Below are 25,197 nucleotides of genomic sequence, written 5' to 3'. Positions count from 1 at the left end.
TCTAAAGACAAATCATTAACTAAGTACCTGCTGTCTGATTTTTCTCTCCTTGATGCCTAAACAGACTGATGTGTGTACATATTTTAAATATGTGTATCTAGCTCAGTGTATGTTTTTCACTAAAACCCCACATTGCACAATTGACAGCCTCTGTGAACCATAAAGCTTCAACTTTTATCTTTGCATTAAGTCAGAGGAAAAAGTAGTAACAAACTCAGTACTGAGATAGAGTGAATTTCTTCTGTAAATATGAGACCTTAGCAGATTTTCTTAAAATGTTATAATCCAAATACCTAGGTAAAAAGGTGATTTGTGTGCATTATTGAATTTTATTTATTTATTTACATACCACATGTCAAAGTTTGGCCAAGAGAAACAGATCTCTTAACTCTTGGAATTTAGGTTAGCAGAACACCAATTTTCATTTCAGTTCAGTGATATAAAATAAAATGATAAAAATGGTTTTTAAAAAAAAAAGTTTCATTTGGGCAGTTGATGCATTTGGGCAGTTAATGCAGTTGACTGTGTGGTGAAAAAGTCTATGCATATAAATTAGTGAAAATTAGGAAGCCTTACTCTCTGTTCAGCTCATGTAGATAAAAACAGTCCGTTCAAATCCAAATGGACAAACAAAAAACTCCTCCTTTATTATGCAAAGACATTTGTGTTACTTTTCCAAGTGTCGTGTTCACAAAATGTCAGGTTGAGTCAGTAGATGAAAATGTGCAATAAAATATTGAAGACTCGTTTTAATTCCAGCTAGGACGAGTTTTGAACTATTAATTTCCATTTTTCTTCAGTAAAGATAATATTAAATAGAAGATATATGTTGCATTTCAAGAATCCTTTGAAGCTCTTTTTAAAGATTAGATTATTCTCTGCTGTTTGGGACATACCATTTTGGCTAAGATTGGCGGGTTTAATCGAGTTAGCTGTTAATAAAAGGCATTTAACTTTTTACAGTTTCTCTAAAAGGTTAATAGCAGTCAAATGGGAAAGATGATTGTTAGGGAAACAGTCATTGAATAAAGTTGCATTGTACATCACAGTGTAAACGAAACTTTCTAGCTGGAGATTTTCTCATTCATACACGATGTGGATTTATTTCTTCAAATGTCTTGCCAGTTACAGAGTTGGCCACATACAGTGAAAGTTTGACCTATGGACATGTACTTTATGTTAAGTTTAGAGTGGAGTGGACTTAATACAAATTTTTAACTATTCCCATTACATATATTGTGGTCAGCTTGAATACTTTATGTACTTTTTCCTGTTTATTTTCAAGTCTCATTGGGGTTTTTGGTTTTGGTAGTCCCTGAATAAGCTGAAATCTAATTGCAAGAGACAACCTTTCAGCCGGTGCTGACGCTCTCAAAACTGCGCTTCATATGTTTTCTTGAATCTAAGGAAATGCCACATCAGAGTCTTCAGCTCTGATTATTTTGGAGACTTCCAAAGTGTCCATCCAGTCACTGATTAAAAAATAGTTCAAGATTTTTAAATTGTATAGTTTTCAATTTTGTTTTTGAGAACTTGGAAATGTTTTTCTTCCATTGAATTAATTAATTTTGACTTCATATTTTGTTTCAGTTTTAATAATTTTATTATAACCATTTTTACAAAACAATATATAATCTATATTTAATGAGTACAATTAGTCTAAGTTATATCTTCTGCCACCTTAATCAGTCGTACATACATAAATGAACATCGAAATCACATAAGCAGGTCCAGAACTTCATAAAAGTATTTCAGAGACCAAAACCTCTCACCATATGAGATTGTGCATGAATATTTTTAGCTGCTGGAGTTGTATAGAGCTTGTAAGAAAATTCTGAGGAGGTGTTTTATCTCACAGACTTATTGAAGGTACTCAGGCACAGCTTTTGAAAGCACTGATTTGAATGGATTTTAATTTTTTTATCCAACTGAACCCACTGTAGCGTATTTGACTGTTTATTTGCCTTACTCTTTTTCTGCATTATTACTTGTTGTTAACAATATTACTTGTTTTTAACAATATTGGCTACAGGGAAGGTCATGCTTTGTTCATCTGTACCCCCTCCATCCTAGTTTCAATATTTATATTATTGAAAAACTGCTGCTTACCCCAAAGAAAGATTGAGAAAAAAAATAATTGTAGTCAGTGAGAATTTGTATTAAGACAACTTAATTCAAACTTATGTTTGAGCTTTTTGCTGGAATTATGTTGCAGGAAAACTGAATGATCAGCTTTGTCCATTGTCTGAAAGGCAATCTTGTGCTCTACTAGAGAAAAATCGATAAGAAAAGGCTGTGCAGCCTGATGGTGCATTGTGAAAAGTTGTTTGAACATCTCATATGGGCTTTGGACCTGTTAGCTTTTAGAAGTCTTCTTATTACAGACAAGTTGAAAGTAGAAGTGGTTGCTGAGTTTGTCTTTTGACTTAGAATTCGCTGAAAATATTTATACTGGTATTCCAGAAGAGAAAAAATTTGAAAATTAGGTGCTTTTTCCCCCATTTATTTTAACAGATATTTTCTCTCTGACATCCTTTTATGTTTCACTTTGATTCTGTGTTGCACATATTCTAAAACACATCTCTGAGTTTATTTGCCAAAACTAGCAATTTGTTGTTGTTTGAGTGCGTTGTCTGGGAAAAGGAGTGAGTTGGGAAGAGGAAGACTTAAGAACAGAGTTTTTAAAGTTTGTCTTTTGCAGAGTTCTGTGGGAAATCTGCAGGATTTCACCATCACACAGGCAGGGTCAGCCATCACCATATCCACTTGCATGATATGTGAGAGGGACTTTCTAGGGTTCAGAGAACATGAGACAGTTTTTAAGTAGCATTTTTAAAATCTGTTTTATGAGTCTGAATTAATCCTCTGTCTAATCTGTACACAAGGAAGATAACAAATTTAAAAACTGAAGCTAAAGATCAGAGCCTTCTCTGAAATCGGGGTGTGACTATTTTCTTTCCTTTTATAGCTATGTCTTTCTTACTGTGAAAGAGGAGACAGAAGGTTTATGAAAAAGTCCAGTAGAAGCCATTTAGAAAGCTTCATACATCCTGCCCTTTAATCAAATCTGGTTTTTCCCTCCTATAGGACGAGAAAGCTATTTAAGTCTGTCATGATTTTGATCTTCAGAAGTTAAGTCCTGTTGAATTCATATACAAAAGTGTCTGCTGTCGTAGACTGGAGTTGGGCACTCTGTTTTTGGCCTGACTTGGAAGTTGTTGATCCTTCTACTTGTACATACATAGCTGCTAATCTTGGTTTGGTAAGCTTGAGAAACTTCAGGAATCTCCACAGGCTGTTTGTGTTCAGCGCACGGCAGCTCTTCAGCACTGCAGACAAATTTAATCTCTTCCAGTCTGTTCCTTTAGAGCAACTCTGCCTGTGTAAAGATAAGAATGGGAACAAATCCTGCAGGTCTTAGAGACAGCAGGTCTGTCTGAAGCAAAACTTTTTTTCAGAGTCAGATAGGAGTAGCAAGGACAACGGTCTGAAGAACGCCAGTATTTGCATCTGCTATACCCACTGCCTGCTTGCTCCTTACTTGATTGACAGCAAAAAATGAGCACTCGGACTTCTCTGGCCTTTGCTTTCTCTTCCAGTCTTGCTGCTGGATGCCATTATTTAATACCAGAAATCATTTTTTTTCAGCGTTATATTATCACAACACTTTAAATCCAAGCCCTTTATTCCATTTGATGTATGTTGACAGTTTTTGCCTTGGCTGTCAGACAGTAGTCAGGGATGGACCCTGCAAGTTACCTCATGTGGGCATCTACAAATAACGTGTCAGCTCAGTGGGGCCCAGACTTGATGATGTGTGGCAAAAAGTGGCTATTAAAGAAAATGACCATTACTGTCCCACAGCGTGAAAAGACTTTGGATTTTGTGTTGTGGAAAGAAGAGCAAGTCTTAAGATATGTATACCGTCAATTTAGTCATTAGATGTAGATAAATTTTATCACTATGGGTAGGTAATTTCTCATTGATGGTACTGTGAATTAGGAAGCTGTAGGGAGGTTAACCAAATATTAATAAAATAGTCACTGGGAGGAGCTATTAGTTATTTTGAGCACTTCTGAATGTAAAGAATAATAACTTGCAGCAGGTCAGTAACTCATCCATACTCAAATTAGTCTTGTTTCTTGGCATAGGATATCTGACTTACTTCGTATGTAGAGGAATGCAAATGAGTTCCATGGGCTTTAGTGCAGTACCTCTTGGCAGCATTAGTACCTTTTTATGTTAAGTTGCTGTTGCAAATTAACCAGATTTTTTGCCAGTGCACCAAAATGCACAGATATGTTACAGCCTTTGAAGTATTTTTAAAAAAATATTATTTAAATAGGAATCACAAAGTATGCAGTCTTTTCTAACCTGTTAAAATATGGAATGTTCATTCATTCATACGTATTTCTGGTTTGTGCTGTTTAGGCACACAAACAACAATTTATTGAGCAAGATATCGTGCTGTTGATCCAAATAGTGATTTTTTAACTCAGATAAGCTTACAGTCTTTCTTAAATGAGTAAATAATCTGAGGAGCATAGACCCCATGTATATTCAAGATAGAGAGCAGCAGGACCTGAAGATGAGTCTGACTGCTGAATCCAATTTACCCTCTCGTAGTGGCTGTTTGTAGCCTGACTGCTGCAAAGTTTATTTTTTAAAGATTCATAACTTGTCCAGAGTCGAGCTGATTTTCACAGATGGGGCCCTGTTAAATTTCAGATCCTTACTTCAAAGCAAGATGGTGCTAGAGCTCTTTGACAAGATGGTCACCATTTTTCTTATTATGGATAAAGCACTGCGTTGTCTTCCCTGGCCTCTTCAGAAGCAGTGGAGTGTTTTGGATGAAACTGTTAAAGCAGAAATTGGGAGTAGAAAACTTCAGTCTGTCTTTTAGAAGTTGTCACTTATAAAAGCGACTGAAATCATCCTCTAATAAGAATTGTTGGGCAGCTTGCATATTGAGGACATTTACACTCCATCTCTACTAATAAAGAAGTTTTTAATAAAAATGATTGCCCTTTTCAGAGTGAGAAAAAAAAAAGGCAACTTCATGCATTAATGAATAAAACCATTTTTAAATTAATAGCTTGATGTCTAGCAGTGGCATGTTTATTTTCGAAAGATGATTTTATATAACACCATAGGGAAAAAAGATGATGAACTACCACTCCTTTTTTTAATATATAATAAAAAGTATCTTCTTATTCACCCAAGTGTAGTCATTCATAACAAGTTATATTTCTGAAGAAGCTTTTAAAATCCAAATAATCATCTTTGCAAAAAGAAAGGACACAAGTGACACAGATGTCTTATTCATACCCTTGCTCTGTGGGGAATTTTCCTACTGAATTAACTAGCCCTCAGAAGGGGAGTCAGCGTCTTTCCCAAGGTTTTACAAGTTTTGGGGGCCAGATATGTGACATTTAAGGGAAACATTGGTTTGTTTGGTCACGACTTCTAATGTGTTTTATACTGAAAACAGGTTTCTGGTGTCTGTAGAGTCTTCTGTAGTGAGGTCCCCTGCTGCTAAAATACTGACTAATCGGTTATGTGAGTTTAAGTGACCTGAGGATCATCTCTAGTGTTGGTGCAGTCAGTAAATTGCTATACTACCATTGCAGAACACTGAAAAGTTTTTATTACATGGAATTTATATGTACCCTTTTCTAAAATAATCTCTAAGGCTATAACTTTTCTTAAAAAGCATGTCTTCATGTTTAAGGGTGGGAAGTAATTACCAATTAGTGATTTTTTTTAAACCAAATTTCAGTTGCAATGCTGAGAAGAATCTGAGTTGCTATTTTACAATGTTACATTTATATTACTTTCTGTGCACAGTGTCATATGCTTTTCTAGTTTTCATTTAACAGTTTGAAAATTAATGCAATGGTTGTCATAACTATGTGTTCCATAGGTGTGTTCGGTACAAGTGTGATCCACAAATAAGAAATCAAGGCACAGGGTACACTTAATGTTAACCCTTGTCACAGCTTCCCACCCATATCGTGGGTTGTATCAAGTGTCTTCCCTATGTAAAAGAAGTGGGCACAACTCGCAAATTCCAAATACCACCTGCATTTTCAGAATCTACTCAGTGTTGTTACCGCTTTGGTTTCAGTAGATAACTTAAAGTATGATTGATTACATGTTCATAATCACTGACTGGTTTGCTTGCAAAGTTGTTTCTCATGCATTTTGTTGAATTTAGAATAAAAACAAGTAAAATGACCTTGCATGGAATGTGATATCAAAGTTACTATTTTTTTTTATTGTCACTTCATTTTGCATACTGCAGAAATACTAATATCAGCAACTTTGCTTCTTATTAGGACAGCTGTGAATGACCTACCAATCATTCTTATGTTGGTTCTTTTCTATAAGTGAAGCAGGGTTCTCTGGTGTTTCACCTCTTCAGCTTCTTTCCATACCTTACAAAACATCATTACATACATACATTGACAAAGCCATTAAAGTGTATTAAGTTTTCAGGAAGAAGACTGAAGTTTAAAAATAAGTAAGTAGGGCAATCAGCGCATTTTTAAGTACTCAAGTACAAACAGATAATGGGAAGCAATGCATAGGAAAAAATGCTAAGATTTACAAAACGGGGTTACACATTCTTTAACTTAAGTGATCATTTCATGTGTTTTTTAAATGGAAAAATAACTAAATATCAGCATTTTTAAAGAGCGCTTTTTTCATCAAATGAGTTAATAATAGAGGCAGTCCCACACCTTCCTTTTTGCAGAAATCAAAATTCAGTCATTAGAATTACCTTCAAGCAGATATTTTTCAAGCAATTGTCTGTCATGGGATATATTATTAAAATCATGTTGACCTTCTCTTAGCCCAGAAAGGGAAAAAAAAATGTTTTCCATACTAGACTGACTTTTGTACTGATTAAACATAAATAATTGTAAAAATTATGTAGTTATAATACAAAGGAAAATAGAAGTTAAAAATACTTTTGGTGACAAGTTCAGTAAACAGTCTCTTACTCTGATAAGAAATGGAAGAATACAAATTTGGGAATTTATTTGAAATACTGTAATCCTATTAGGAAAACCTAAATGATTTGCTTTCATCAAGAACACTCTTGCTGTTTATTCTCACAGTCAAACTAGGAGCAGATTTACAAAGACACGTAGTGGGAGGACCCTTCCAGTCTAGAATATGATCCATCTTCTATTCTCTTGTTTAGACTTGTGCCTCTTTTAGGGATGCCATTAGGTTTTGTTCTCTTGCTTTCTGGTAGTCTGGATCACTTCCTGCAAGGAACTTGTGAGACACCAGATTGCACAGGTGACAGACTGTATGTTCTGTCATCGCTTTGATACTAGGAGTGGAAAACTTCTCATCCTGTTGCTAAATGGGGTAAGATTTTGCATTAAGCATAATGCTGTAATTGACCCATAAGCACTGGATAGTGTATGTTTAATAATTCTTTTTTTAAAATTGGATTTTGGAAGAAAAAAGTTGTCTAATTTTTATGAGTGCCTTGGTTCAATAAGATCTAACGGATTTAGCTGAGGAGCATTGAAAAGGAGATGGTGTATTTGGCCTGATGAAGTCTTGCTTAAAAACCTTAGTTTAATGTAATGAATCATTTACCAAACTAATTGTGCGTTCTTTCGCTGAAGTTCTCATTTAATTAGAGAACCAATTTTTGCCAGTTTACATTCCTAATCAACTTAAAGGATTTTTAGTGAAGAGCAATTCAGGTATCCTTAAACCTTAGCCACACACTAAATGCACTAGGGTGCTATCAGTGTTTCGCATCATGTCTGTGGATAGCCCTAAGGACTAGAGAGAGCCCTCCACCTGGACTCCTCTGGACTCCTATCTTTGTCCTTGTTTGGCATTTATTCAGGTAAGAAGGCAAGTTGTGCCTGATCTTTTCCAGATGCCTCACTCTATTCTCTTAACCAGCTGTGCGGTTCAGTGGATTGAGGTGAAGGCCCACTTCACCTGCACACACACAGAGCCCTTAACAAGCAAACGGTGAAAAATGAATTGGGGAGTCTCCTTCCTGTTGACACCCAGCTGTTCTGTTGAGGTGCAGAGATGTGTTCTTCCCCTTTACTTCCCTGATGTAAGTCAGACATTTAGTCATGACTGTTTCCTAGGTATGGAAATATTGGAGTCTCAAAAACTGGATATGCCTTGATGTGAACAGTTGACCAGTATTTGGGGAAAAAGAGCTATGTGAGTGAAATAATACCATATTTAGAAGGCGTAGCCACACACTTTTCTTTCCCTGTACCTATATATTCCTATGCAGGAACTCATGGCACCAAAAATTAGATTTCCTTGCAATCATTTTCTGAGCCAGTCTGTCAGTCCAGTTTTCTGCTTCATGAAGAAATGTTTTCAGCTGCTGTTTTCATAAAGAAATAATGCTTCTGTTTAGCCTGAGTATTAAAAACTCAAGGGAATGGCAGCTACCCTTCAGAGACCCTGACTGCCTTGGGTAACTGCTGCCCATTACATTCCTTCCATCGTGGTAACACTCAAAGCCATGTATTTGCTTAGTGTTTCACTGATTTTAGGACCAAAAGGGTGCAATTCATTTCTATTTTCTTTTTATCTACATTACTTTCTATAAAGTTAAAATACACTGCATGCTTTTCATAGTTAACTTTATTTTTGTTTTCTATCCAAGTTGGATAACGGAGATGAGCAAGCAGCCCAGATCAGACGTGAACTAGATGGACGGCTACAATTGGCAGAACAAATGGCAAGGGTGAGTGGTTGCTTTCATGTACCCAAAACCATATCTTCATGTGAGACTGAGTGGGATGATGCGTAGTGTGTGTTTCCACTTTCTAATTCTAAAGTCAGGCAGAAGATCATTTGAAAATAGTCTGGCAGATGCATTTTTCTGCTCTAGAGTATCTGTCAACAGGGGTAGGGAGAAAGCTAAAGTTCTTTTTGGAAAGTCATCTGCTCTGTGATCCTACATTTTCTTCATCAGCGAGTCCAGTGGTGAAACTGCGTATATTATTTGCACATTTGGGATTATGTATTTTGGAACTAAAAAAAGTAATATTTTATATACAAAAGTGCATTATGCTGTGCTTAGGGTATAATGATAATGTTTATGTCTTACAACAGGTTACAGGTGATATACTTTAAAGTATATAGAATATAGTTTACATTTATATATTAGGACTAAATTCATAATGGTTATATTAGTATTGCAAGTAACAAACTATGAGTGAGTTTTGCAAGTCAAATTAGTGATAGATTTATAAGGGGTTTTTTGTAAATTTTAGAAGACAAGCCTATTTTTCTCTCCTATAGCTTTTATTTCAGTGAACAGGATTATCATAGAATCATACAATGGTTTGGGTTGGAAGGGACCTTAACGAATACCTAGTTCCAACACTCCCTGCCACATTCACTAGACCAGGTTGCTCAAAGCCCCATCCAACCTGGTCTTAAACACTTCCAGGGAGACCAGGCAGCCATAACTTCTCTGAGCAACCTGTTCCAGGGTCTCACCACCCTCACAGTAAAGAATTTCTTCCTTTTATCTAATCTGAATCTACCCTCTTTCAGTTCAAAACCGTTACACCTTGTCCTGTTACTCCAATCCCTGACAGAGTCCCTCCCCATCTTTCCTTTAGCCCCCTTTAAGTACTGGAGGGCTGCTGTAAGGTGTCCCTGGAGCCTTCTCTTCTCCAGGCTGAACAACCCCAACTCTCTCAGCCTGTCCTCATAAGGGAGGTGCTCCAGCCCCCTATCATCTTTGTGGCATCCTCTGGACTCACCCCTACAGGTCCATGTCCTTTCTATGCTGGGGGCCCCAGAGCTGGACACAGTAATGCAGGTTGGGTCTTATGAGAGTGGAGTAGAGGGAGAGAATCACTTCCCTCACCCTGCTGGCCACACTTCTCTTGATGCAGCCCAGGATACAGTTGGCTTTCTGGGCTGTGAGTGCTCATTGCTGCTCATAGTCAGATTTTCATCCACTAATACCCCCAAGTCCTTCTCCACAGGGCTGCTCTCAGTCCACTCATCGCCCAGCCTGTATTTGTGCTTGGGATTGCCCTGACTCATGTTCAGGACCTTGCACTTGGCCTTGTTGATTATTAAATGAGGTTTTCACAGGCTCACCTCTCAAGCTTGTCCAGGTCCCTCTGGATGGCACATCCCTTCCCTCCAGCGAGCCAACCACACCACACAGCTTGGTGTCATCAGCAAACTTGCTGAGGGTGCACTCAATACCACTGTCCATGTCACCAACAAAGATGTTAAATAGTGCTGGTCCCAGTACTGACCCCTAAGGCACTCCACTCAGTTTAAACACTATTTAAACACTATTACACTATATCTAAGTCCTACAGAGGACTAAAGTGATTTTTAAATTATCTCTGTAAATCTCTGTGTAATAATTCAGCATTGTTTTCAAAGTGAGTGACCTATTATTAAATAGAAATAAACAGTGATAGGTATTTTATGTCATGGTTGCAGTTTAACAGCTTTATGTTAGAAGCATAAATGTGATTGACTTATTTTTAGTACCATGAGAAATAGATGAAGGAACAAAATTATTAGTGGACAGTTCATTTTGTCAACTTATAAAATATTTGAAGGCAACATTAAAGGTATATTCTCAATTGATATGCTTAAAACACATGTATTAGAAATATCTAATGTGTACATATTCAACCTGTGTTTATGTTTAAATGATTCGGGGGAGGGAAATATTTCTGGTTTTATATATGTCCTTTATTTTTTTTACTTGCTCAAAGAGATGTTTTAACTACTATATTTGAGGAATATGATGGAATTCTTGATTCAAATTACATTTCTTCTTGTCAAAATTAACTGTATTTATGGGGTGGGATTAGCCTCCTATTACTGTTTTGAAGATACAATAATACACAGACACAAGATTTTTTTAAAATTAAATATCTCTTTACTGAGAGCAAATCAACAAGTTAACATGATGTATAATGTGGGATGATTTTTTTTCCTCCCTAACTTTTAAAATATACCTTTGAAGGAAAGAAAATTCCCAAAATTCATAACAAGAGAAATGGAGAACATGTACATAGAAGAGTTGCGGTCTTCGGTGAATTTGCTGATGGCAAATTTGGAAAGTCTTCCAGTGTCTAAAGGTGGGCCGGAATTTAAACTGCAGAAGTTAAAGCGATCACAGAACTCTGCATTCTTGGACATAGGAGATGAAAATGAAGTTCAGCTGTCGAAGTCTGATGTGGTCCTCTCCTTCACATTAGAGGTAATCATATATTTCACAGAAAACTTGTTGACAGTTTGAATTACTAGGGTATCTATGTCTTGACACTTTTATTGTTAGTCCTTCCTTGGTAATTTTAAAATTTTATGGTGAAGAAGTAAATTATTCTTTGTCTTTTTGATAATTATGAGTTAGAATACAGCTATATGATACATTTTTCCCTTGCAGCAGTTGTTGCATTTAGGCCCATGGCAGTGTGGGCAGTTGAATCTCCCACACAAATATAACTTTAAATGAATTGCAGTACATTATACTTATGTATATTTTTGAATGTAATAACGAAACACTGTTGTCATCAGGAACTCAATCACAGAATTTTACAAACAAGTTATGTTTTCTCATTGAAACCATTTAGAGAATAAATTAAAAATAATCTTTCTTCTACTGGTGATCATGACAGACTTTTATAAATTTCTTCATTTTCCTCAAGAAACTAGCTCATGTGTACTGAGATTATGCAGGAAGTCTTGTCTACAGGGATCCAGTCCTAATCCATATAGAGCTCAACTGACTTCAAGAGGAAACCACAAATACAGTTAGTTAGTTAAACATATCTGATGACAGCATCATAGCTCAGGTCCAATTCTGCAAATGTGCATATCAAGGAAATGCTGATCTCTTTTTTAATAATAGAATCAAAACATTTCTAGAGTGAGTATAGTGTATTTGTTGGTCACAAGGTGCCACACTTGTGCTATGCACTTGGAGTGGCTTTAGTTTATTTAAGACAATGGATAATGTTATAAAATAAATGTTTCAATTATTAAATGGTTTAAAACAAACAAAAAGTGTTTATCTTTTAAACAATGTTTTTTTCTTAAATGAACTGAATATCTGCTTATTTCATGTAATGTTGAGAATTCAGATCAATTTTTATTTCCATAGAATTTTTTAAAAAGTAAAAAATGGACAGATAAAGTTTAAATCCTTTGTATAACAGAGAAATTACTTATCCCACTGTATGCAATTTTATCGCTAGCTAATAAAGTAAAAGCCCAACATCAACTTTCATAGGGTAGTAAGATACATCATTCCGTACACCAAAAAGTATTAGTTCGTCAAGCCTCTAAAACTGGAGTGCAGGCGTTGGTGCTGAAGTATATGAAATGATGAAGTAGTTTTAAAACTTGTGTGCATCTCCATCATGTCTGCCTCAGGTGGAATAGTAAACCTGGAATAATAACATGAATATCAGTAAGAAAGCATAGTTCTGAAGGACCTAAAAAATACCTGAAAAAGTTCTGTCAGTGATGTTTCCTATCTTCAAGAAAGTTTGCTTGGTGAGGGATGTAAGAAAAAGAAAAGCTTTCTCAGTGCCTCTAGAGAGAAATATTAAGTATGTACTAAAAATGTACTAATGTGATATTTGAGGGAAAAGTCCAGAAAAAGACTGAAATGATCATGAAATGAAAAATGACAGGAGATATAATTTCTAGTAAATTTGGAATCATTTTGCTTTGTTTACAGCCCTTCCCCTCTCACACCAGAAATGTAGACTATTGGGTCTGGTGAACTTAGATTTTTTTCTTTTTTCACTGATAAAGCACAGAGATGTTCTGCAAGGTTAGTAATCTAAAATGTGGTGAATAAATAAGCTGAATTTCTTGCTGGCCAAGTATGTGCGTATCTTGCTCTTGGGAAGCTAAGTCTCAGAGGATGTAAGAGCAAAAGGAAACAGCTGAGCAGATAGTTATTTAGACTGAAACATGGAAGATCTGCTCTTTTTCTATGCAAATAGGAAAATAAAAAAAAAAAAAAGCTGATTGCATTTCCTCAGAGACAGAATATTTTATTTTTGGAAAAAGTGAGGTCATATGTGCACAATTTCACATTTCTTGACTAACACATAAACATATCCATGTCATGCCTTCTGTGATGTGACTTAATTAAACTGTAGTTTAAGCAGCAAAATCCCCACTGAGGGCTGCTGCACAAGCACTTGAACAAATGGGAAATCTATAACATGTCTCAACATTATCACGGAGCATAAGAATGAGAAAATTTCTTGGTGGTTAGGGAAAGTGACTGGGGTTCATGCTGTCACTGTATGTTGTTATTAAGACAGAAGAGCAAAACATGTTAGCAATATTTATAATGTTCTGGTGGTAAGGGACCTTGCTGGCTAAGTTAAGAGACATCCCAGCACATCACTGCAAGCATCAGTGACTGGCTTTGAAAGTTGGATGTTGCCTCAAATAGCCTTTTTGGATAAGTTTGTAAAATAAATAAATAAAATATCAAAGTAGTAGAAGAAGACTTAATCACTTATGTTCTTCAGCTGTTGGACAGTTTCAGAAATAGACAAGCAATATTTAGGAAGCTGTTTATCAGCTAATGAGCTAGTAAATAAGGTAGTGACACCTTCCTTCCTAATGAAACTTTTTTCTGTTGATGGAATCCAGAATTGCTACCAAAGAAAAATGTACTGTGCGATTAAATTGGAAGCTCAAGGAAAGAAGTATCAACATAAAAATTAATAAATATGGAGACTGCATTGATCAAAGACATGCATTTGGCATGTGGAAAGACCATATAGGCAGCTAGAAGGATCTCTACTGCATTTTCTCAGTGATTGATGATCACTTTGATAAATAAGTGAATTCCTGGACCACAAAAGATGGAAAAGAGAAGTGATTACGTCATTCTCACTGAATTGCTGTTATTATTTATAAAGTATAATAGGCAGTGTTGATCATTTATGAGTGATGTAAAAATTTTCTAAATGATCAATGACTGTCATCTCACTAATGTTGCGAAACTAGCAATTTTACAAGACATCTAACTATTGCTAAGATTCTGGGAGTTTTAAAGTACAAAGGATTTTACAGCTAGTGGTGAAGCCTGGCTTAACATACTTCAGTTAAAACTAATTGGAAAATGTGCAAAAGTTTAATGGCAAAATATTTTAGTAGTTGCTTGCTGACCTAAGAAACCAGTTGCCTCTGTTGAGACTGAAAGTAGTAATTGTTTTTTTCACCTTTAAAACAATCAAACAAATCCTGTTTTTTCTCTGCTGACTAAATGAACCACATTTTTCCCAGTTTCTTCTCATAGGCCAAAATGGGGTTGGAAAGTAAAGCAGCTTTTCCAAAGCAAGCAGGGAAACCTGACTTTCCTCTCACATCTCTCAACTAGAAACATCTGAAGTGTAAAAATTGCAATAATTTCACACCATGAAAAACTGTAAAGTTTATAAAAGGCAGAGAGCATTTGAAGTAGTGCTGCATTTGGCTCTTCTGAGCTATAACTGAGTAGTTTAGAGCTATGGGTTCTGCCAAACTCAGAATTTCCCTGGTGAGAAAATTTCTCAGGGCACAGCTGGTGGAGGTGGCTTTTTCCCTTTCTCCTCCCCCCCATCCCCATATACACACTGAACCTGACTGCAAGGACTGAGCTGGGAGAAGAAGAGTTAGACAGAGGGGGGAAGAAATTACAGCAGCTTATAGCAATGCTCTGACCTGCTTCCTGCTCAGCAGACCACTAAATCACTTTGGAGATTCAAGGGTTGCAACCTCCAGTGTCACAGTACCACAATTAAACCTTTCAAGATGTCATCAGTGTACTTTCTTGTCTTGTTTAAATTCTGACTTAGTAACCTATTCGCTCTATAAGTACTTGTTTAGATGACTGCTTAAAAGATACATTTCCTCATGTATTAAGATTTAGAATTGTATTTAGAAATTAATCTCAAATTCAACTTATAGCATTTAAATTATGATTGGCATGAGTTTTTGATCATGGTCCAAGTAGAAACAGAGCAAAAATTTCAATTCCTACTATATATTGTTGAAAGTAGAAAAAGAAGGCAAAATTAAAACTCATCTCTGTCTGTGAAGATTTGAGTAAGTGGGGTTTTTTGTTTTGTTTTTTTTTTGTTACCTGCATGGAACTTAGTACTGCAATAGCTCTTCTATGTAATGTTTTATGAATTATAAACTATTTGCTTTCTTCTTCTCAGATCGTTATAATGGAAGTACAAGGTTTAAAGTCAGTCGCTCCCAATCGAATTGTCTACTGCACCATGGAAGTAGAAGGGGGCGAGAAGCTTCAGACGGACCAAGCAGAAGCTTCCAGGCCACAGTAAGCCACTCTGCTGTTGCTACATCCAGCATCTCTTTCCTTCACATTATGGGAGAGCCTAACTGACCGTTTGTACAATTAAGTTGGCGCTAGTTATATGAGGTTTTTTGCTGGGTAGTTATCTTAAATTCTGTCTGAAAAATTAAAATACAGATAATAGTTATTAATGGTGAATTAAATACAAATTCTGAATGCTGTCCAAATGAATGCCATTGAACATATGTGTGAGGAAAAGAGCTAGACACTGCATTCTCTGAAAATACAAACCTTTTGTTAGATGTTAGCTTGAGGTGGTTTTAGTATTCTAGGTTAATGTGCAGGTGGCCTTGTGGAGTGTAACTTGTACAATTGGTGGAAATCAATACTCAGTAATCAATCTTGACAAAGCTTACTGACCTGCTGAGCCTATTTCATTTTAAATTATAGGATCCACTTCTTTCAATTAATTTTTGAGGGAGGCAGTCAGCAAACTAACTTGGAGGGGGATAACATCATGCCATCTGTAGTTGAACCATTCAGAGTGGCAGAGAGGAAGAAAATTAAGTGGGTTTTTTGGTTTATTTGTTTGACCTACACACTGATTTCAGACACTTTTCTCTGTTAAAATGTCATTTGGAATCTTTTGTAGATAACTTTCCAGACAGTGTGTTGGAGTTTTACTGGCACCATAGTGTGCCTTGTGAAAGACAATTTAAAAATTGCAGTTGTTACAGTATCTGATAAAACACCTTCAGCAGATGGGATTGTAGTTTCTATTCCTTTCAGAGCACAAATACAGAGTTCTGTTAGGCAAAATTATAGACAGAGTTTTATTTGCTTCTTCTGGGTTTTGGAGGAGGAGATCTCATTTGGTGGACTTTCTCCTACTTGCAGCAAATTTCCTTTCCAAGCAACCTACTCCAGTAACATACTCAAACAGCTTTGCAGAACTCCAAGTATGTGGGATGAGATGTAAAATTCACTTGTCACAGTTCCTGGCTGTGTTCCTTCTCCAGAGCATAGGAATGCTCAGTTTTAGCGTTTGCATGTACTATGTGAGAAACTTCTAAAAGCAACTGTTGCACAAAAGACACACAGATATAGGTGCTGAAGCAAGGTCATAAGTGGGTATGCAACATACCCTGCTCATTTGCGGACCTGTTGGGGAGTTCTGGTGGCTCGGGGTCCCATGAGAGTCACAAGGCTTTCTCATGGAGACCATGTCTCTAAGCTGTTTTGTCTTTAGACTCAGAGTTCCTGTCATACTGTTCCTTGAAACAAGTGCCAGCCAACTTTTGCCTACTGTCACAGTCAAGGTTCCCATTTCTTCTGATGGTGTATCTCTCTTTTTCCTCACCCTTGAACTTGATAGCTTCTGTTTTAACTGCTTGATTAACCTTTCACATCATTGGTGTGGGTCTTCAAATCTCCCTAAATCACCTAGAATACACAAATACTTGATTCTTTGGCACAGTTATTCTCCTTCCAGAAAACAGTCTGTAGATACTAAGGGGGTTTGTTTCTCTCTAGCGATTTCCAGATATGGTGAACAAGACATGGCAGGCTTGGTTCATGGTCAGTTCATGGTTTACTTGAGTTTATATTGAGAGCTGCAGGTTAGGGTAACAGTTGTAAGGATATATACATTGTGTATAGATACATCTGGTAAAAGTTAATAACAGATCACTTGCTTTTCTTACCTGTCAAAGTAGAAACTGTGAAAAGGAAGTTCCAGAATAGGTGGAGTCAGTAGGAGAACAACTGAAGTGCTTCTAGGAAAAGGGGTAATGTTAGGACCTGCTCTGAGCTTGTAAACTGATTTAGAAGATTTCAGGCTCAATAGATATGAATTGATTGAATATGGGAGAAAGGTTACAGACAACTATTCCATATAAGTGATGTATGTACCAAATGCATGTGGATTTGTATGGAAAAAATTATGCATCTTTAGATAAAGATTGAGAGATGCCCTGAACCATACAATGGGAGGACAGGAATGGGAGTTACTGGTACTGTTGACCTGCTGTTCTGCAAAACAGTATAACTTGAAGGGGACAGCTGATAAAGCTCTAAAATCTCTGTAGTTCTTGTGCTCTTTTGAGTTGTACTGTTTTCCATTTCTGTCAAGTAATTAAGAGACATTGGCATACGGTATGATTATGAGCATAAGACACATGTAGTTTATAAGCCTGTATAGAGATGTAGTTTGAGGCAACAGATCAGAATATTAAATTAGACAAGCATGAAATTGGCAAATTGTGGGCAAACAGTAAAGAAGATGGAGGAAGCTGCCTATGGAATGGGAGATCCTTTATTCCACAGTTTAATTTTTCTGTTAGAGCCAAATCAGGTTTTCTTGACAGTAGCAATATTGCTTTTTTTTTGGTTGGTGGCAGAGGGAACTAAGGGAGCTTGGCAGAGTTTAATCAGAAAATTGCACTGGTAGAAGAGAGCCTAGGAAATACTGTTATAGGCAGGGAGGAGTCCCTAAGTTTCAAAAGACTTAAATGTGTCTCTTTCTCTCTCCTATCCCAGCCTGCATCCAGTCCTTCTAAGACCTTTCTTACTTTTATGATGAACACATCCCTTTCCCCACACAGTCATCTGCCTCCTCTTCCCCACTGCTTCTTCCAGCACTCATCAGTATTCTTTGATAGGGACCTGCTGGGATGATGAGGAGGATCAGTCACTGAGTGAAGGGTTGGATGTTCTCCTGCAAAGAGGAGGTATGGGAAGAGGTGAAAACAGAAGTGATTTTCTGCCTCTGTTGATGTTAGTAATGGTACTACTACTGGGAAGAGAGATGCCTACTTTCCATCTCAGTCCTTTGGCAGCAATAGGCAAAGTCATGTAAGTAGAGGCCAGTGACCAGCTGGTCAAGCACACCAATCCACCTCACATCTCTTTTCTGATACAGAAGAAACAAGCCGTCGGCTGCCCTGGGCTACAGCCTACTTTGCCTGATGCTGGAGCTGTCTCCTTACTGGGATAATTTTTGGCACTGTCAATCTGATATGAAGGAAACTAATCAGTAATGCTGGAGGAGAAAACACAAAGTTCACTGTAAAAAAAAAAATTAAAAATTAAAAAATCGAGAACTGTAGTTCAGCTCAACTCTTCAAATCACTAGCAGCAAGATATTTCCACTGACAAATCCCAGATAAATGAGAACATAACTTCAGATTTTATACAGGACTTGCAGCTGGAAAAAGATAGCAAAGCTCTCGTACTAAGCATAGAATGAGACAGTGATGAAAAGTGCATGATTTACCACCAGCCGCTGTGGGAGACTGCTGGCAAGAGCACCAAATCATGTGCTTGTCAGACAAACTTTCTGTAGTTGGTTTATCATTTTGAACTGGTAGCTACATTTGTGAAAAGAAACAGTATAAAGAATTATTTATGCCTATTTTTTTCATCAGTGTATGCAGTGCGATGCTACTACTCAGTCAGAAGTTTCAAACGCTTTGACAGTGAAAACGAGAAAATGAGATACTCAGATGAATGCTTCAAAATGTAGTGCAAGCCATGGTGGCCTTAGAGGCGAGATTAACGGAAGCATGAGTTGAGTCGAGATTTAATTCAGGATTTATTCACTGTTCCAAAATGCTGAGTATTTTCTCAATTATTTTTATGAATATGTGTTTAAGTATTCTTCTGAATTCCTGAATGCTACCATAAGAGTAATAAGGAAATTGGTAACAATGTTCTTTCTTAAAGGGTAGAGACCTAATTAGAGTCCCAGAGAGGAAAGCACAGTTTTTATCAGTAAAACAGATTTTCTGGTTTCTTAATGCTTTTAACCCCTGTCCGCTTTCTCTCTTTGAATAATAATCTCGTGATCTTATATTGAAGTGCTTCATTTTCTTCTTTAACAAGCCAAATAAAGCACTGTTTATATGCATGTTGCTGAGTAGCAATGGTTATTCTAAACCGCAGGTGCTATAGAACAATATAGTTTGAGCTTAAGTCTTGGGCAGTTCTACAAACAGATCAGTTACACAGCTTCACATGCAAACCCTATAAAATTTTTATTACTGCCTGTGAAGTATTTCTTCATTCCTTCCAACTGTTTCCTGCCTTTTAGCTCTGCTGAAAATCCCTCCAACATAGCCTGTGACCTTTTCTGCCAGAGATCAGTAAGCAGAGCCTTCAGAGGACCCCTTCAGTTGTATGAAGCTTTGCATAACTTTGTTGCTGTGGCACCACAGGAGGTCATCTGGAAAAATCCAGTGCTAATTTCATTTTTCAAATGTTACTGGTTTGGCTTACTTTTTAGTCTTGTGTCTTGAGCCTGGTGTCCCCATGTTTTCTTATCACTGATTTCTATTCATTCAGAATATGAAATAATGTAGTTTCTTTAAAGTGCCATCTTTTGGGTGTGTATAGTCATGCCCAAGGATAAAAGATGGGAATATGCTATCTTCTGTCACTACAAGTGACATTCTGCTGTCACATATTTATGCAATAGAGAAAGATCATATCTTGCATGATGAGAAAATATTAATGGAGCCAGGACATTCTTTATGTAAACAAGACAAATAAGATGATCATATTTTGCAGCCAGTAATTACATAGCCTTATAAAAAGGGCTATTACATATTTGAAGTATGTGAAGAATGCATGATTAAATACCTGACCAGAAGAGGGAGAAAAACTTGGTCAAGACTGCACAAATAAAGTAAATGCTGCTCATGTTATTTTTGTGCAATATTCTACTATCGTTAATTCTGCAAATTGTTTGAAATATAAGAATTTGTGTATACATAATTAAAAACTACTTAGAAAAAAATTTATAGAACAGTTTAATTAAAAAAAATAAGGCTTAATTTCTAAAATTTAGAATTTCCTTAAATGACATGGTCGCTCATGAAAAATAATACTTTTTTAATAGAATTTTTGAGGATATAGCCAAAGATGACATTTCTGAAGGGAAAAGGAATCTTTTCCTACCTGCTGCTGCTCTGTGTCTGGTACACCTGCATAAGTGAGATTAATTTTGGTCAGCAATACTTTAATTAAACTGTTAATTTTCAGTAATCATTCCTTATATTGTTTACATGTGTAGGAATACATGTTATTGTTCTTGCACAGGAGGGAAAGTAGAATGAGAAAGTTATCCCTGCTTCATACTGATTTGAGTCTTAAGTATAAAAATAGAGACTAAATATTGAAAGAAAAGAGGGATGGAAACAGAGTTGTTTGCTGATCAGATAGGCAGTAATCAAACTAGTCAGTTGCTGGCAAGCCAACAGCTCTCCTTAGGGTGTGGGGTTTTTTTCTGCTGTTTGTCTGCGTGCTTGTTTGTTGAAATGAGTATGTTTGCACATGACATTTTTTACAGAGGGATAATGAGATTGCAATTTCATAGTGCCTGATCTAACTGTGCTTAACTTGTTCATACACTTCCTATTATATCTACTGAGGATAAATTATCTTAGGATTTAGCTTCTTGAACAGTCTTTTACTTGATGGATTTTACCTGTTTTTTTAACTATTATATCTGGAAGTTTTTTATTAAAAGGTAAGTGCTGTGAAATCCAGGACTGATCTTTCAGAGGATAACAAAGTAAAATTGTTGAGCCTTCTTTTGGCATCTGGACTTACTTTCTTTAAAACATAAATACATTTTATGTACCATTTACAAAAGTGAGGTTGTATGTTAAAGAACCTCTGTGTATTATTAGTCATAACATTTCAAAGGCTAAAGTCCAAGAGACATAATTATGTTGTTGTGGACAATGTTGAAAACTTGGTGAAGATGAGTGTCATCCTTTAATAAGTATTTTGGAATTTTAGGAAAGCCAGTGGAGTAAGGATCATGACAGGAATCAAAGTGTATCTGCTTTCATAAACTAGGTTTGATTGAGTTGCTTAATGATTATTATAAATTGTTCAAAGATTCATCTTTATATCTTTAAAAGAAAAATTCCATCATGATTTTCATCTTGTCATATGAAGGTGACTTTGTTCTTTCATAAGTCTTTCTTTTTTGGATTGTCATGATTGGAGCAATAAATAAGGTGGAAGAAATTACCTTTCAAAAAATTGGATGCTATGAGCAAATACCATATATGTCAGTCTAGTATCCAGCTGTGAAGAGGAAAAAAGAAATTGCCAGTAAGAAATTATCTCGTTTTCTTGGTTCTGCAAAGGAAAAGATGGAGAAGAAAAAAATAGACATTTATCTCAGCCTGTGTTCTGGATTAATGATGGAGGAGTTTCACCAAAAAAAAAAAAAAAAAAAAAGGATTCAACTGAAAATTTACATGAAAAGTTTATTCAGTTCTTCTTGATGCCTGATCAATTACTTCCTTCTTCAAAGAAAGGAAATAATACCTAATCAGTTCAAATACAAAGAGCAATGTGATATCCATAGGAAAAAGATACAGGATTTCTAAAATAAGTAAGTTTCTATGCTATGTTCTGTCATTGATTACTATTTCATATTGTCCAAGAGATTTTTCACCTCTCTTACTGTAGAGAAATATGAATTACATACAGGCTCTTAATATTAAAAGAAATTTGAAACTCAACTGGATAATAAACTGAGCAACCTGATTTTAACTGGCCATACTCTGAACAGGGTTTGAACTAGATGACCTGCAGAGGTTTCTTCCAGCCTAAATTTTATGATGATTCCATGATTAACTGCCAAAATAGTCTCTTCTAAGTCTGTCTACCTAAGGGACTTGTGAAAACCACCAGTTTTAGAAGGAAATATTCACTTGTCAGATCAAGACAAGTGTGGCATGGAAGAAATTGGGATGAGAGGAGGAAAGTGATAATTAAAGTTGGTTGTAATCTCTACTCTATTTGGATAGTTAGCAATAAACATAATCTTTCTGCCATGAGGTCATATCTTTTTTAAATTTTCTTCACCTTAATATTTGATTGTTCTTCCTAAATCCTGGCTGTTCTCCTTGCTCCCGTGTGCTCAGCATGCTAGTGATTGACTGAAAGCAACCAAGATGTATGCCCAGGTGTGATGTTTGCACTTCTGAAGACCGTGGCTTTGGTGAACTGCCTTCTGCTGCAGCACTTAGACCCCAGGCAGAAAGCCAGTGGGATGGGGCTTTATGACTAATAGGTTTTCTTCAGAGTTGGAATATTAACCCTCCTCATCTATTATCACTGCTGGAAAGAATAGCTGTTTTGAGGTGACTATCTTCTTTTAAAATGTATAATGACATTACGTGTCTCTTGTAAGACTGATACTGGTTTTATTTCATAGTGCAGTTTGGAAACCTTGGGGCTTGAAGATGCATGTCCTGCTGTTAATCCCTTTCACTATAACAATCAGGGCTTGAAGAAAACTGCTTACATGCTGTACATGATATATCTGTTCCCATTCTCATTCCCACCTAATCCCAGCTGATCCACAGCAAATGTGACTAATATTTTGCAGACAGACATAAGCATTCTCTAACACTGCACTAAAGCATCTATAGGTGTGTGATCCAGCTTCAAGCTGGAAGGCATTTGACTATAAATACTGTGGTGTTGAACCAAAGCCAATTAAATCTTGCTTAGAGGAAAAATGTTTTGGATCAGGCTAAGCCTTATACTAACATGGCTACCTGGTCTCTGGCTGGGTCAAAATGAAGGCAAAGGCAGCCTGTAAACTGTCATGTAGAGGGATGGTGATCTGTCAGAAAAAGGATGTAGTTGGGAAGCATTACCTCAAATTTTACCTCCAGTCTCCTCTGGAATACTCCAGTAAACTGGATTTGAAATTTGTCATTCAAAGTGATCTGCACCTGCCTCATCTATAGAAATTTTAATTGTTTAGTGGCAATAGTTGACATGGAAATAATTCCTTTGGACTCCTTTTAAATTTTGATATGATCTGAATGTCCCATTTTACATTTTGAGAATACATTATTCTTGTATCTTGGTTTCAACAGATCTTTCAAACATTTGCTTTTATTTGTTGTAAGCAATATAATACAGGTACATTCAAAATACTTTCTAAAAGTTTGACTAGTCCAATTCAGGAACATATTTTATGATTTTATTTAGTCTTGGTTTGTTCTTTTGAGTGAAGAGAAAGGTTGAGGAAAAGGGTTTAAAAGTTTTTGCTTTTGAGTCGTATTCAGGCTAAGAGTACTGTGTGTATCTCAAATGCTCATGACACTCAGAAAATGTCATGTGTTTTTCAAATGTCATGGTGTTTTTCACTCCACCATGGGCAGACTTTTCGCTGTTGCTCTGTTAGCATGTGCATTGATCCTCAGAGGTGTCAAGAGGTCCAGTAGTTTTAGAATACAGAATAGTCCACTGAACAGATGAAGAAAAAAAAAAAAACCATAGGTTTTGAAATTTCTTAATAACTACGTAGCATATAAGGTGTGAGCCTACAGGTGTACTGGATGTGGCTGAGGTGGAATTGGTTTTCCCCTATAGCAGCCCTCACGGTGCTGTGGTTTATGCTGGGAGCTGGCAGGGTGTTGATGGCACCCTGGTGCTGTGGCTACTGCTGAGCAGTGCTTACACAGCACCAAGGCTCTTTCTGATATTTCCCCCAGTGGAATGGGGGGCAGATCTTGGGAGGAGACACAACCAGGACAGCTGACCCGAACTGACCAAAGGGATATTCCAGACCATGTGACGTCTGCTCAGTATAAAGCTGGGAGAAAGGAGAAAGGGGGTGGGGGCACCCTTGGTCCTTCAAGGCAACCACTACGGGTATGGGAGCCCTGCTCCTGAGAAGGCCCAACATCGCCTCTTCATGGGAAGAATAAATCTGTTTGCTTTTTTTTGCTTCCATGTGCGGACCTTTGCTTCTGCTTTTGTTTTACCCGCAAGGGTTGGTCTGTCTTATTTTCTTTCCCCTCTTTGCCCTGTAGAGAAAACAAGGGGAAAGGAGGGGAAGTGATAGAGCGACTGGTGGGTACCTGGCATTTAGCCAAGGTCAAGCCACCACAACACATTAATGTTCCTTCTTGAAGGCAATATCAGCAAACTGAGTAGGAGGACAGCAGAAACAGAGGCAGAATAATGTGGACAGCTGATAAGAACAGTAGGAGTCAGAAAGAGGAGTAAAAAGGGTTTCAGAATAAAAGAGAAGTAGTATGATGCCAGATGGAATACTGAAATTTTGTTATTTGATTCCTGGGCCTTCCCTGGTAGACTGTGCAGGCCTAGATAGGTCAGTCTATTTTGTGATTTGTTTTCCCATATCTTCAGACTGAGATGACAACATCTATGTGCTTCATCAAAGTATGGTCAGTTTATCAACATTTGTACAACATTTTGAAGGTTTAAAATGTCACACAAATACTAAATAACGTGAAATAAATAGGATTTGCAACTTTTAACAATGTTGTGATGCATTCATAATTATATTTTTCAAGGCAAAAGTGAAGTAAATATGCATATAGAAATTTCAAGGGCATAAATGACCATAGCTTGCTTTTGTGTCCATCACTAGCCCCTAGCTGGGTTTGAAATTCAGTGGGAAATAGGAGTTAATGCCTCTCATGAATTCTTCACACAGTATGTAGCAATGGTTCCCAGCACCTGGCAGTGTGTCAGTCTTGTTACACCCTTGAAAATCTTCACCCTGACTTGTCTTGGTTGCCTGTATTGAAAATGAGATGGGAAACCAAGATTAAGTAATAATTTATTCATACTGGTTTCTGTTTGTGATGACAGTACTTGTCAAAATAGCATTCTGTAGTGTTAGAGTGCACTTTCATCGTTTTCAGTGTAGAAAGCCTAAATGAGTGGTTTTACTGAGTTTCTTATTTTGTATTGAAATCTTCTTCTCGTTTTCCTTTCTGGTCTGTATTAGATAGTTTTTAATTTTAAAGCAAAGCTATTCATAATTTTGTCTTTATTTACAAGTAATTTATTTCAGA

At 36.7% G+C, this 25,197-nt stretch overlaps 1 protein-coding gene across 16 annotated transcripts in view; it reads left to right on the top strand.

Moving 5' to 3' along the window:
* The window catches only part of CADPS2 (calcium dependent secretion activator 2), a 322,958-nt gene that overhangs the window by 125,560 nt on the left and 172,201 nt on the right, over positions 1-25,197 (top strand). For all 16 annotated transcript variants that reach the window (XM_074903178.1, XM_074903177.1, XM_074903176.1 and 13 more), the window contains exons 4-6: positions 8,672-8,752; positions 11,021-11,257; positions 15,234-15,355. In XM_074903178.1, coding sequence (XP_074759279.1) covers positions 8,672-8,752; positions 11,021-11,257; positions 15,234-15,355 — 440 coding nt within the window. The remainder of the gene's footprint in view (positions 1-8,671; positions 8,753-11,020; positions 11,258-15,233; positions 15,356-25,197) is intronic.

The sequence above is a fragment of the Athene noctua genome, chromosome 3 (genome assembly GCF_965140245.1).
Source record: "Athene noctua chromosome 3, bAthNoc1.hap1.1, whole genome shotgun sequence".
NCBI lineage: Eukaryota > Metazoa > Chordata > Aves > Strigiformes > Strigidae > Athene > Athene noctua.
This window is presented reverse-complemented; position numbering and strand designations above follow the sequence as displayed.